At 36.3% G+C, this 13,445-nt stretch overlaps 1 protein-coding gene across 1 annotated transcript in view; it reads right to left on the bottom strand.

Annotated features, from left to right (window-relative positions):
- Positions 1–152: 152 nt before the first annotated feature.
- Positions 153–13,445, bottom strand: part of NAA15 (N-alpha-acetyltransferase 15, NatA auxiliary subunit) — a 37,243-nt gene continuing 23,950 nt past the window's right edge. Inside the window, exons 12-20 of the mRNA XM_002191677.7 lie at positions 13,210–13,362; positions 11,138–11,266; positions 8,482–8,695; positions 7,480–7,673; positions 5,248–5,356; positions 4,788–4,886; positions 3,938–4,081; positions 3,411–3,508; positions 153–1,608 (exon numbers count right to left, since the gene is read on the bottom strand). Coding sequence (XP_002191713.2) covers positions 1,408–1,608; positions 3,411–3,508; positions 3,938–4,081; positions 4,788–4,886; positions 5,248–5,356; positions 7,480–7,673; positions 8,482–8,695; positions 11,138–11,266; positions 13,210–13,362 — 1,341 coding nt within the window. The 3' untranslated portion in view covers positions 153–1,407. The remainder of the gene's footprint in view (positions 1,609–3,410; positions 3,509–3,937; positions 4,082–4,787; positions 4,887–5,247; positions 5,357–7,479; positions 7,674–8,481; positions 8,696–11,137; positions 11,267–13,209; positions 13,363–13,445) is intronic.

The following is a 13,445-nucleotide window of genomic DNA, read 5'->3' as shown; positions in this document are numbered from 1 at the left end:
ATGCATTTGCACTTTATACTCAATGACCACCCATCATCAGCAGTGACACTGTTAGCATGACTGGACAGCACAGTAAGCCAGCCCTGAGCTGCACTCCAGCAAACCCATTCACTGTCAAAGTACAACATAGATTGGTTTGAGTATTCACACAGTTGTTTTTCAAAACGTTTTATTGCATTATATTTGGTACCTTATGTTTGACAAAGGAAATTACATCTGTAACTGCAGGAATAAGAAGCTGGTCTGTTATTGAAAAAAAAATCTTGGGCCCCTTAAAAGTTACAAAGTCTTGGGCTTGCCTGAAACAACTGAGCAAGAAATATATTCTTAGAAATGTAGGGCTTCAAGTATTACAAACCTGTGACACTGTGGAAAAGTTCCAGAGGTATCTAAACTGCAGCACTTTTTTTTTTTTTTTCTGCATAACGTGAACAAGGCCTGCTGAGGTTTTAATCTATTAGTCTCTTGATCAGTCAAAATGGTAGTCAGGAGTTTTCCTCTTTGCAACTTCAAGCCATAGTATGTTCTCATTTTGTTTTCACTCTACATGAAAAATGCATGCCATCTTTCTAATTGGTACCACATCACAGTGCATAATTTTTTTTGGTTCTTGCATTACAGTTTTAAAAAGTTTGGCCAACCTATGCTGATAGGTTAATCTCAAGAACAGCAATGCTGTTTCTCCCCACCCCAAGTTTAATTCCAAGAGAGACCATTTTAACTGGTTCCTTCAGGTAAAAACTGTGGTGCAAGAACACCAAACTGATCGTGTACAGTGAATTTCAGAGACACAACAAGCTTATTGAACACACTATGTTTCTTAATTCTGGTTGATATCCATATGTCCAAGCACCCCAACATAACGAGTATGTTGCAGGTTTCTCTCTATATTCTGATTCACATTGCATACTTCCTATGGACACAATCATCCCCCGTATCAAAATCAAGTCAGATGCTAAAGCCCCATCAACTCTTTGTGCTCAGTGAAAGAATCCAGTGCTAAAACAGCAGTTTTGCTGTCTGAGATAACAGTAATCTCACAAGACAAATTTAAATTTAATATTTCTGCCACACACCTGCTCAGAGGGCTATACACCTCTAGGTCTCATATAAATTAGTCTAAAAACATGGGTGGGTAGGTGAGGAAAAGGATTGTTTATTTTTTCCTTTTTTTCAATTTTAGCAGTTTTTAATTTTTAAGAAACCAAACAACCTATAACCAGTAATATGTTAGATATTTTATATATATAGTTTGCCAGCAGGATAAAAGAAAAAGTAAAACTATTTGAAGGCAACAGGGTTTTTTTCCTTCTGTTCTTTGTGTAAGTTAGAGCAATTCAGCAGGTGCGTGACAAAAATATTATACACCAGATATGGTCCAACATCATTTTTTTGCAATAAAGTTGTTCATATTTCATTGGCCAGTTCTTCAGGTTCTGCAGAACTATCTCCATTAACTGTGATCTTCATATCCTCTTCATATCCAGGGGGCATGAAAGCCAAAGCATAAGGGAAAAGCTTATGACAATTTGCTCTGTAAGTTTCAGATGCTTCTTTACAGTCTCCAAGGCTACCGTCACATAAAGCTTCTAATACCTCCATACAAGTCTAATTAAAGAGAAAAATAAAGAAGTGTTATGGTTTCTTAAACGTTCAGCTGAACACTCACAAAAAAGGTTTTGAACAGCAGTTCTGCTGTCTGAGATAAGAACAATCTTACAAGAGAAATTTAAAATAGTATTTCTGACACAGACCTGCTCCAAGGCTCATACGCCTTTCAACATCAAATGACATTTTAACTAAAAACAGCATGAAATACCAGTGTAGTCCCATTTGAAAGAATGCAGTTTAAAAAGGGATCTAAAACACAGCTAGATATCTTACCTGTGAAATGAAATACTAATTTGCTACTTGTTTCTTATGTTTCTAAAAAAACCCAAAACCAAACCATTCTTGCTAATTGGCTACTAAGAACCCCACAATTCTTGGGACACACTGACCATTCCAGCAACACAGAGCATACCCTTTTAATCAAATCAAATTACTCTGGTATTACCACATTTTTCAGATACATGCAGTTTCTTGTTATTTTTGGTCATGATTTAGAAGAGAAAAAGGAGATTTCCCATGTAATTTTTTTCAGCCTGCATTCCAACCATGAGAAACTAACCTATTGAGCTCCACTAAACCTGGCAGCATTTGACACCTGCCCATGGCTGTGTGCATGCACAGCCAGGCAGTCTTTTCCTACTCCTCTGGCATTCAGTACAGTTTTTATTTCTTCTGTGTACTAGGATTAACTGCTCTGTCCTTCTGCTGTAGGGTTATGGATCTCTCCTCAACAACCCCTTTTCCTCACATTTGCTCTTTGTAACACTGGCATCCACCAAAGGTCAAATACATCTGGTTTTACAGCTGCAGCGTGCTCTGAGACAGCTGGTCTTTATTACAATGAAATATAATAAATTTGATCTCTTTGCACACAAAAATGCCTTTCAACAAACAGCTAGAGTCCTTTAGATCCTCCATTTTTGGGGCACTTTTAGATTAGAATCTTTAACATCCTAAACAAGTTGACAAATCAAGGCAAATTCTCCTTTATTGTCCCCTTTTCCACACCCTCTGTCTTGTCCAAAAATTCTGCTATGAGCTTAAAATTCTTTACAATTAAAGCTCTATTGAAGCCACTGTATTTCCTAAGAGATGTTTTTTGGAAAACTCAATTTTTTTTGTCCACAAAATAATAATTTTAAAGTAAACATTTACCAAATTTACTTGCAGTAGATCTAAAAAATTGAGTGCACAGACTACTGTAAATTAAGAGTCAGAAGTGACAAGTTCTCCCAGATGAAGGTGGGAGAATGGGGAAAGGGACATGGAGGCAGCATCACAGAGAGATTATTCCATGACCACCAGAATGAAGCAAAGACTCAAAATTTGGTGAGCTTTTCACTTAACTATACGCTAAAGCAGAATGGTGCATATGCAGCTTTTCTTAAACCTATGGTAATTTCCACAGCTTGCAGGAAGTTGACCATGGAAAGCCTTCCCAGAGTTTGTGCCACTCCTTTTCTTGCGACCAGTTGCTTGTGTGGCAGCCAAAGATCAACAAACTACTACCTTTTCTTCTGCTTTGTGAATTCTCCCAAGTTTAGTAAGTTTTCCCATTACCTGTAGCAATAATATGGCTTTCACTGCTATTTTCCTATTATCACAAAACTAAATTAATTTAAATGTGCAAAAAGGATATTAAATATTTCAGTTCAGATGAACCTGACACCCTTTTATTTCACACCTCAACCTCTTTATGATAAGGCACAGCAGTTATTTCAGCTACCTCTTACCTCCAAAATTTGCTTAAAGCTTCCAGAGATAAACCAGAAGTTGTCTACAATTTATGAATACATTACCTGAAGATTTCTGTTAATAAGGGATTCATCCAGGGTCACTGCCAGTTCCACTGCCCTTTTCTGACTGGAAGGATCTAAATAGTACATCATTTTGGCAGCTACAGGAGGAAGAGTAAGACTCATCAACTAGTGGATGACCAAAACCATCTTATATACAAACATAAAATAGAGATAATATGGGGAAGAGGGGGGACTGAACTCTCCAGCAGTAGTTCAAACTGGAACTAACTTGGAGCATAAAGCTTGATACCTAAGCAGGTAGAAGGGAGCTCCAAACAAAGCATTAAAACAAACATTCTGCACACATTAGAAACAATAAGCTATAGGTTTGCATTTCAGCAGCACAAAGAGAAAATTAAAGAAAACCACAACCTGGCAATCATGTTGTCAAAAAAAACCACAAACAGAGAAGAAAAGCACTTCAGAGGAAAGGAGTGATTGTTATACTGGGGCTGATACTGAGATACCACTGCCAGAGAAGCACAGAAAATGCAGAAGTAGGGCAGAACAAGGAAAAGGCAAAATACCTGATAACCTATGTGGCAGTGAGTCATAGTTCCTTTTAAGGAAAGCTTCATTGAAGTTCTTTGGATTAGTTGCTCCAAAAAGCCGATTCATTTCTTGGTTTAACACTGTTCTAACAGCATCAGGTAGATCCTTACTTTCAGACACTGTTGGAAAAAAGAAGTTGAGGTAAGCACAGGTAATCACAATAAAATATGATTTAAGTATTTATTTTAGCATTTTTCATGTTTACATAACCAATATAATTGGAAAGTATCTCAAAAGAAGATGCATGAAATTTGAAAAGGTAAATACTGATTGTGGTTAGAAGAAGCTTAACTGTGGCACTTAACTGGTACTTAGAAAAGTCAGAGCTTTTTTACCTTAATATACTCTCCCCCTTACTAATTAAAATCTACTAGGCTCAAAAGGTTAATGTCATACAAGTCTGCTCTTAAATGTGTCTACTCTGTAGCCCTTGTCAGAAAAGGTGACCTTTGGGGCAAGGGAAGGGAGAGATTTCTTCCAACTCTTACCAATAAGGACAGAATTCTAAGCTCTCTCCTTGCATGCTGACACAGGCTGTCAGCAGAAAAGCCACATTCCTCACTCAGCAGTTTCCATTTCTTCACTGCCTCTATCAGCCTTCACATACTGTCACAGTCTTAAAAACTCTTACCAATACTGGAATTACTCCTAAATCCAGATGCAGTCATAATAACGATACTTAATTTTAGCATGAATCAGTTGTTTAAAAAGCATTCTAATACATGCTTTAAATATTTTTAATTAATTGTGCTAAAAACCAGTGACTGCAGGTTTGGCATCACCTGGCAGTGCACACAGATGGAGTCCTACCAAACAGATACATACCACTGCTGAAGAGATGAATCATACACTCGTGAAGCCAAGGATGACTAGAATCAATAGCAAAGGCTCTCTTCACAGACTGAAGCATCAGAAGGAACTTCTCTGGAAAAAAAACCCAAGTGTTGACAAGTGTTCAAAAACTTATGGCAGGAAATCACTGCATTGTGTTACAGGAGTATTTAGTGTTTGAAATTAGAATGATCAGAAGAATTTACAGCCGAGTGTCCGCAAAAGCTGTTTTTAGTAACATGCATCTATTTAACCAGCAAATTAAGTGGATAGTCACCAAATGCTCAAACTTTGGTTTTCACAGACTGCTTATTCCTGGAGTGTTGGTCCAGTGAAAAGTTCTGTGTTATGACAGGGATGGGCTCCTTGCATATCATCAATAATTGTTGCATAAGTTCAAATACACACCTTTAGGATTCACAAATTGTTGCCTTCATTAGGTGTTCTCACCTACCTTTTCGAAAATAAATCTCAAAGGCAAAAAGATGAGTCTCTATTTTGTTCTTCACTAAATTCTTCAGGGGTGTTAAAAATTTAATGGCTTCTTCCAAAGGTGCTTCAACCTACAGATTCAAGAAGTGACACATAACTAAGTCAAAGTTCAAACCTAGTAACTACAACAACAAAAACCAGCTATTGCTGAGTCACATCAGAGAGTTACTCTCCTAAGGCAGTGCATAAGATGCTTAGAACCTCTTCTGTCACAAATTTTGCAACTTTCTCAATGTCTAAACACAGATTATAAAGTCCAAATATTTGCTTTCTGATGGCTACAAATCACCATGGTTTTGTTATAGATACACAAATCTTTTCCTTCTATCATACACCAGTAGTGAACACAACTGGAGCTGAACCTGCACTGAAAAGGGCAGTGTGGCTGCCCACATCAACCTACATACTTGGGCCTGAGGTGATGGCAAATGATTGATAAACATCCATGACATTCTGCTCATGTGGACTTCAGACAGATTCCTAAAAGCTGCCAGGTCATGGTGACAGTCCCAGCCAAAATACCAACAGCAAGCTGGACATAACTAGATATTGAAGAAAGTCTCCTGATCTTAGCTAGTGTAATCCAGTAAATGGACAGCTTTCACATAAATTAATTCTCACAAAGGTTCTTTACAGACAAGTATCTTGCACATAGAAGTTTGAGATTACTCAAATAAGAACTGTCAGTTGTCCTTAATTATTTTTTTTATTAACAGAAACTATTCTCTAAGAAGCAAATACAAATTTTGTTGTGCGCCATTCAGCAATTGTTGAAATGGTACACTTTGTAGCAAATAACCTGCGTTGAAGATTGCAATGGACACCTTCCTGCTAATAAATATAACTACAGCACCTGTCATAAAAAATACTCGCATCACTTCTATGTGCTGCTGATTTTACAAACACATTGTGCACATAACTATCTGGAACCTGTAAAACCTCATTTCAAAGCCATGCCTGTCGCGCCAAAGATACATATCCAAACAAGTCTAGGGGCAGCTGTTTCAGGAAAACTATTTGCAAGTGACCAGCTATGTGAAAAATGGTCTTTTGGCACCAACTGCATTTGGAAGTGTCTATATCATGACTGTGATATTGAATTTGGAATCATATTATGCTGACATCTGTATATGACAGGCATAACTAGATTTGCCAAAGAAATGCATTACACAGCTACAATTACTCCTTATAATCTTGGGGACTGGCTAGATTTTTCATGGCTATCTCAGGACATCCCTCTACTACAGAACTCAATTTCAATACATGCTGTTGCATTTCCATCTTGACTAGCATTGCAATTAGTTCTGCTTCTTGCAACCACTGAACTGAACAATGGAAATATCAGCAATATTCTTAATAACTAGTCAAGTTTAAGTCATGTTTCCTGGCTGCAGAGTGAAGTTCACTGACTCAACTTTCAAATATCCCTTCAAAAGCAAATACAACTCAGTTCAGTGTGAACAGTATGAATATAGCTCCAGAATACTGGATCTATAAAGACTTGCAATCTATACTACTATTGCTATAAATTAATTTTTCCAGGCTCTATAATTTTCTTAACTTTCCCTCACATTTTTGACTGTTTCCCTGCTCCTTACAGGTATAACTTCTCCTAAGAGTCTTCTGAGTCACCTCCCCTTTATATCTCACTATAGTTCTTAATCCAGATTTCTAAACCCATCTCAGTCTAGTCTACTATTTACTGCTACAGCTTCTTTATTCCTATTTTTCCCCCATTCAAAACAAACAAACAAATCTCATTAAAAGTATTCTGTGCTTCACTATCTCCTCTTTCACAGACTGACTGTGTGAACAAAAGAATATCAGGGGGTATAAAAGAGTGAATGATCATCACCTCACATACAGGATAGAAAGACCTCCACACGACCAACTAGAAATAGGGTATAATCAACAAGTTAGTGCAGCAGACACATGGAGAGAATTCCACATGTAGCAAATGTTTATGACTTCTATTACTGCCTTTGAGAACAAGGCACAAAAGCTGTGATTTCCATACTACTGACACTGTATCTAACCAACTAGCCCTAGAAAGGAATTATTTTTAAAACGCTGCCTGTCAAGAGAGGCCATATCAAAAAAATAGTAAGTTATTTAAATGGTTTTTAAGTTTTATGTATGCTCACTACAACTTTTCTAGAAATTTCTAAGACTTTATTATTACATTGGTAAGCACCTTTGCCAGTTTCTCAGGGATAAGTTCCTCTTTCGGTCCTCCGATTTCTTCATCATCATCATCTTTCTTCTTTTTCTGATTCCTCTGTTGCTTCTCCTTCTCAGCATTTTTTTTCTCCTCCTCCAGTTGTGCTTTCTTCTGGGCTCTTCTCTGCTTATTCCGTAGCTTCTTTAGCTCCTTGTCAGACATATTTGCTGTACACACACAAAACTGATGTCTCGTATTAACAGCATCAAGCAGTTGTCAGACAACATCCCCCTTTTTAAACCATATCTACTAATGAGCAGTGCTGTCATTTCCTTTGTAAAAGCTTACTTACTATGGACAGATTGTTTTATAGTCTATGCTGATGCTTCATAATTCACAAATTCCTAGTGGAATTAGGGGACAGAAATTAAAATAGTATACTGAGATGAAAAATACTAAAACTTGACAAATTCCTCTTCAAGGATCCTCTGATGAAGGATCCTCTATTTGTACCATTTGAGATGCCCCAACCCATAACTGCTTAAGCTGCTCTCGAATCAGAAATGAGAGGGAAAAAAAAATACATTATTTAAACATTATTTTTACATCAGAAGCAAGAGATGATAAAATTTAACTTTCTACCTCTACCTAGTGAAAATTCTACACACTGATAAAATGCTTAAAAAGCGACTACTAAGCACATCTGCCTCACTCTCCTATTCCATGGACAAACCACTATGAGAATTCATGTTTTTGTAGTCATTCCATACCACAAACATTTGTACTTAAGAAGTACAACTCTCATGACAAACCCATCATTGTTCTGTAATAACCACAATAAGAGCATACATTAGTTTAATTTCCAGTAAAACATCTACTTTATCATGCAGCTCAAGCTGCAATTTGCCAACTTTGAATTGTGTAGAAATCTGTTTTTGGCTACCACAGTTGACAACCATAATGAATGCCAGGTCTTCCTAAAATACCCACTAATTAGTGAAACTTCATGATGAATAAATCCTGAGGGTTGAATACCTGTATCAGCCTCATGTTCCTTATTTTCATCTGTTAGGGGATTATCATGAAGTTTCAAATAGATCTCTATGGCAATCCGTGCTGCTTTGAAGTAGAAGGGATGTTGTCGAAGCACATCTTCTAGTTTTAACAAATCCACGTAAGACCTAAGGGTGATCTTCCTCATACAGTATGTATGGAAGTCAAACTGGTCATCCGTTATTTCTACAAAATGCTATCACAATGTAACATAACATTAGTTAGTAAGTATTAACAATGAGATACTAACCTGGACTTTCAAAATAATAATTTATTAAAAGCCTACTGTTTGACAAATACAACCTAACTATTAGAAACGTTAACAAAACATTCCAAGAATAAAATCATGGTGAAAAGAACAGAAGGCATCTTAGCCCAGAACCAAAACACATCAATTTCAGACTCTTAAAAGTAACTGCCTCTAAGAATTTCCAGTTTAACAGACAAAGGTTCTATAGCCACTGCATTCAAACATACTTTTCTTCTATGAACTGCTCTAGTTTTTTTTTTCATTCAAAACTATAATATTGATTTCCACTAAATACTATGGCAATGAATCCACACTTAAATGAGACATGATGTGAGAAAGTACTTTATTTTGTTCAAGCTCTGCTTTCCACACTATCTAACGTCCCTTTGTTTTTTGTTTGAGAAGCAGTGAAAAGTCATTCCCCTGTTGAACTTCTCCAAGTACTTATGATCTCATATAACTTTATCCTAAACTCAGCTTTGTTTGTCAATGCTCAGGATAGCAGAGTAAGCACAACAAGCTAATTGCAGACTCTTCCTTTGGAAGTTACCCCACAGCAGGTGTTTTACTAGCACATTTTTAAGGTGTGACACTCAGATGTAAACAATGTGACAGATTTACATAATGGAAGAAAAGCACTACTTCTCAAGTTTTAATTCCTCACGCGTCCTTTTGTCTGCTGCTCCACATCTGCACAGAAGTTCTTGCAGCATTATATGCAATGGTTTCAGGATTCCTGAGCAGCAATAATTATTGTAAGACCTTTTACTACTTATGCATAGGCAGAGAATTTGTTGAATTTGTTGACTATGCTGTTGAACACTATTATTTCATGGGCTGCTTAATCATTCAGTACTGAGACAGAGCAGGTGTTGTCCTTGCAGTTTTCAGTCTGTTTCTGTGATCATGTATTGATGAAATAATGAAGACTCTATAGAGATGCCTTAGTAATCTCCATCATAAACTACTTTTCTTGCAAAAGCTGATTATTTGCTCCTACTCTGTTTTCCCAGCCACTAATCAGCTATTAAATCCATGAGATCAACTTCCCTACTTTTTCTGAGACAGTTTAGATCCTTTATGGTGCAAAATACGAGATAAAAAGTGCTTCTGAAAACCAGAACACATTTTATCAACTAGACTGCCCCCTTCACATAACTGGCCTCTCTAAAAGATTTAGAAGGCATTGCTTTTTCTTACAAAAGCTTTGTTGATGCTTTCTGAATTCAACCTATTTGCTTATCTTATTGTTGAACTTTATGACACCTTCAATTAATCCAATAAATAAATAAATAAAATATAGTGACTTAAATCCTTAGACATTTTTTTTTGGTGGCTTAAGTTTTCACTTTATTTGCTGACCTCTTCTGTTCCCCAAGACAATTTACAAGACTAACAGGTTTTTACACAAAAAAAAAAATTTACACTAATTTATTTAAAGGATTTGTGCAAATAAAATACAGTCCTGGCAAATCACAAACTGGTGTGGATCAGAAGGAACCTTAAAGGTCATCTGTTTCCAACCCTCTGCCATAGGCAGGGACACCTTTCACTAGACCAGGTTACTTTGATAATTTTACATTGCTTTTTTCAAATCAGAGAATGTTCCAGAGCTGAGTCCTCCTTGCAAAAGAGCAGCAATGCTGAAATCCCATAACACCTTTCTATCTGCAAAGAGGCACAGCTTCCTACTAAGTTCTGCTCTTTCAGCACTTCTTTTACACCCTCAGCTCTCTGGTCTTTTTTCTAGACTTTAATGTACTTTAAAAAAAACAAATCCATACCTGCTTTTTTTTTAAACTGTGCATCCAAAATTTTGTTGTTTACATCACTATGGATATGTACATTTAATGTGTAAGTATCCCCCTTTTAAAAAAAATTTCTATTTTAAGAAGTCTTTATTTTTGCTATAGCTTCCTTTAAACTGTAGCTTTTTTTTTAAGGAGAAGATAGTTAATATTTTTGGTAATATTTTAAACATTTATTGTGTACCTCTGAAACAGTGCCTTAATAGTAACTGAGATTTGTCCTTTACTTTAAAGGATGGGCTTGTCAGCTCAAACATCTATTTTTGGACTTAAAGTGCACATACTCTTCACTTGTATCTAAATACCCATTTCTTATATACATTGCCAGAACTAAGATTATTTTTGACAGTTTTCTCCTCTCATCTGGATCTTTAAGTAACTTTATAAAATCTTTTCAGAATACACAGTTTACAATGGCCCTTTTAGGAGGAAATGCAACTATATAAACTTGCTAGCAACCAACATGAAATCCCTCCTGAAGCTACATGAACTGCATCCTTACTGCTCAGGAAAGTAACATATCAGCACAGTAAACTTAAACCAGTGTTTTCTAATCTAAGTCATTGAGCTGAATACGTACCCTCTCAATTTCATGGCATTTCTTAAGTGCTTCTCCAAATTTGTTCATTGCCTTGTAGGCTTGTGCACATTCTGTCTGAAACCACATGCACTGCATTTCATTAAGGTTCTCTACTGCCGAAGTTCCTTCCTAAAAGCAAAAACAGCATTATATAAAAAATGAATATCACTGGATTCATCAACTGCTATTTCTTTTATCTTGTTCTAAATAAAAACACAAATAAAGAAAATTAATGTTAAATCTCAGAACTGAAGTCTTGAAAGTTGGAAATGCCACACCTAAAAATTGGTTAGCTTTGTTGAGTAATATAAAAACACAAATATAAAAATCTTTGTTACACGTATTGGAAGAGTCAGAAAGACACAATGAAGAACCAGGCAGTGACCATTTCCTTTTGACAGCTACTCATCTTTAGATTAGGAGAGACCTTCATTCAGTGTTTTTAATACTGCGTGCACATAAGTAACACATGGCGGCATGGAAAAATGGCAGAAAAGTTCTCGCTAATAATAAACACCAACACCTGCAGGAAATCCTGCAGGATTTTATTTTTCCCCTCAACTAAAATTGCCATCTGCATTTTTCAGAGAACTGCTGATTGAGATAAGCATCCTCACAGTAGTAGATGATTATTTCTAATGCAATCAGTACTAGAAAGAAGGGGATTACAGTTGTCTTTCAAATCTGATATTTATATATACTTGCACAGATCCATAGAATTTAGCAATGAAAGAGAAAGGCAGTGTTGAAAACAGCCTGATTTAGGCAACTGAAAATGAGGAAAAAGTGGCAGTTCTATTTTCATTATGCTTAATCTAGAACTCCTCTAATTATTGTTTTTTAATTAAGAAGCCTGTATTTGAGCACTAGATAGAAGATCAAATGGAGATAAGTAAGATTTCTAAAGAGCAACATCATCCAATTGTTTCAATATTTCTCAAGTTCAGTTTTGGGTAACTGGTATGCTTCTCTTTCAACATCATCTTAGATCTGCTTAAGGTATTGAGGGAGGTCAAATTAACCTAAATTCATAGTGGGTTTGCATCAAAACTCAAACATAAAGATACTGAGCATATATAAAACAGAACTTCCCCTCCCCTCCTGTCTGCCTGCACATAGCCTTCATTTCACAAGAGCCTTCAGGTTTCCTTTATAAACACCACTCTCCCTTCTCTCCATTCTACCTTACATTCCAGATTTCTCCTGCTCCTTAAAAGAGGAGAAAAAGGGACAAACAAACAGCAAAGGCTTTACTTTTGCAGGTAGATCCCAACTGTCTCCCATAGACAACACACAAATGACACTGCCAGTATTCCAAAACTTAATTTGACAAATAGTCTGGGGAGATTTCACTGCACTGTTTTGACTTGCAGTTATGAAAGAATAATATCAAAGTAGGATATTTTAAGGAGTTACTAACCTGTGTGACCATCAAACCTATCAAAATGGGGCTACTGCAGGGACAAAAAGTGCTGCATGAAATTATGCAATTTCCATAACATTTTCTTCCAAATAACTGGTTATGTGTAAGAACATAGGAAAATAAAAGAGGTGTAACATGCAGCTTTCCTTCATCACTGATAAACAAGGACTTGGGGATGAAACATTGTTCACACAAGGAAGACACCTCACAAAGGCTCTCAGCTGTTAGACACATAAAAATCATGTTCCAAGTTCTCTGACTTACTACCATTAGAAAAAAGAGTCATGGACAACTTTAACAGATCTTTCAAGTATTCTGCAGAATCAACATTAAACCCAAAGATTCTTGTGTAAAAATTATTTTCTCTGAAGTTTTCTCTAAAACAGGCATGCTGTATTTTTCCTAACTAGCAAAAAATAACCAAATCCAAGCTTTGTAGAGTTTTCACTTATTCCTATGGAATCGTGCTTATCCAAGATTAATTAAAACCCTGCTATGGACTACTAAAACTGAAACAAGCAACCATAGTTTCAGAGAAACAGAATTTAAATATGATAGAGAAGCTGACCGCAAAGTTAAAAACAAAAAGTTATTCCATAAGAGATTAGGCCCACATTATTCCAAAGACTTCTAATTAAGTGCAACAAACCCGTGTAAACTTAGAACACATTTCTTCTGCTTCTTTAATGGAGTTTGCTTTCAACATATATTTTGCACATTTGGAGTTGATAAATCTGTCTGCTGTGTCCAAAGCCTGAGCTTCATCCATCCACCTTGCAGCTTCTTTAATATTTCCAGCATGCTATAAAGATAGAAATTTAAGTCAGATTGAGTAATTATAAAACATGCATGTTTATCTACTCACTGCTTGATATAAATAGGGTT

Source organism: Taeniopygia guttata, chromosome 4 (assembly GCF_048771995.1).
Source record: "Taeniopygia guttata chromosome 4, bTaeGut7.mat, whole genome shotgun sequence".
Taxonomy (NCBI): Eukaryota; Metazoa; Chordata; class Aves; order Passeriformes; family Estrildidae; genus Taeniopygia; species Taeniopygia guttata.
This window is presented reverse-complemented; position numbering and strand designations above follow the sequence as displayed.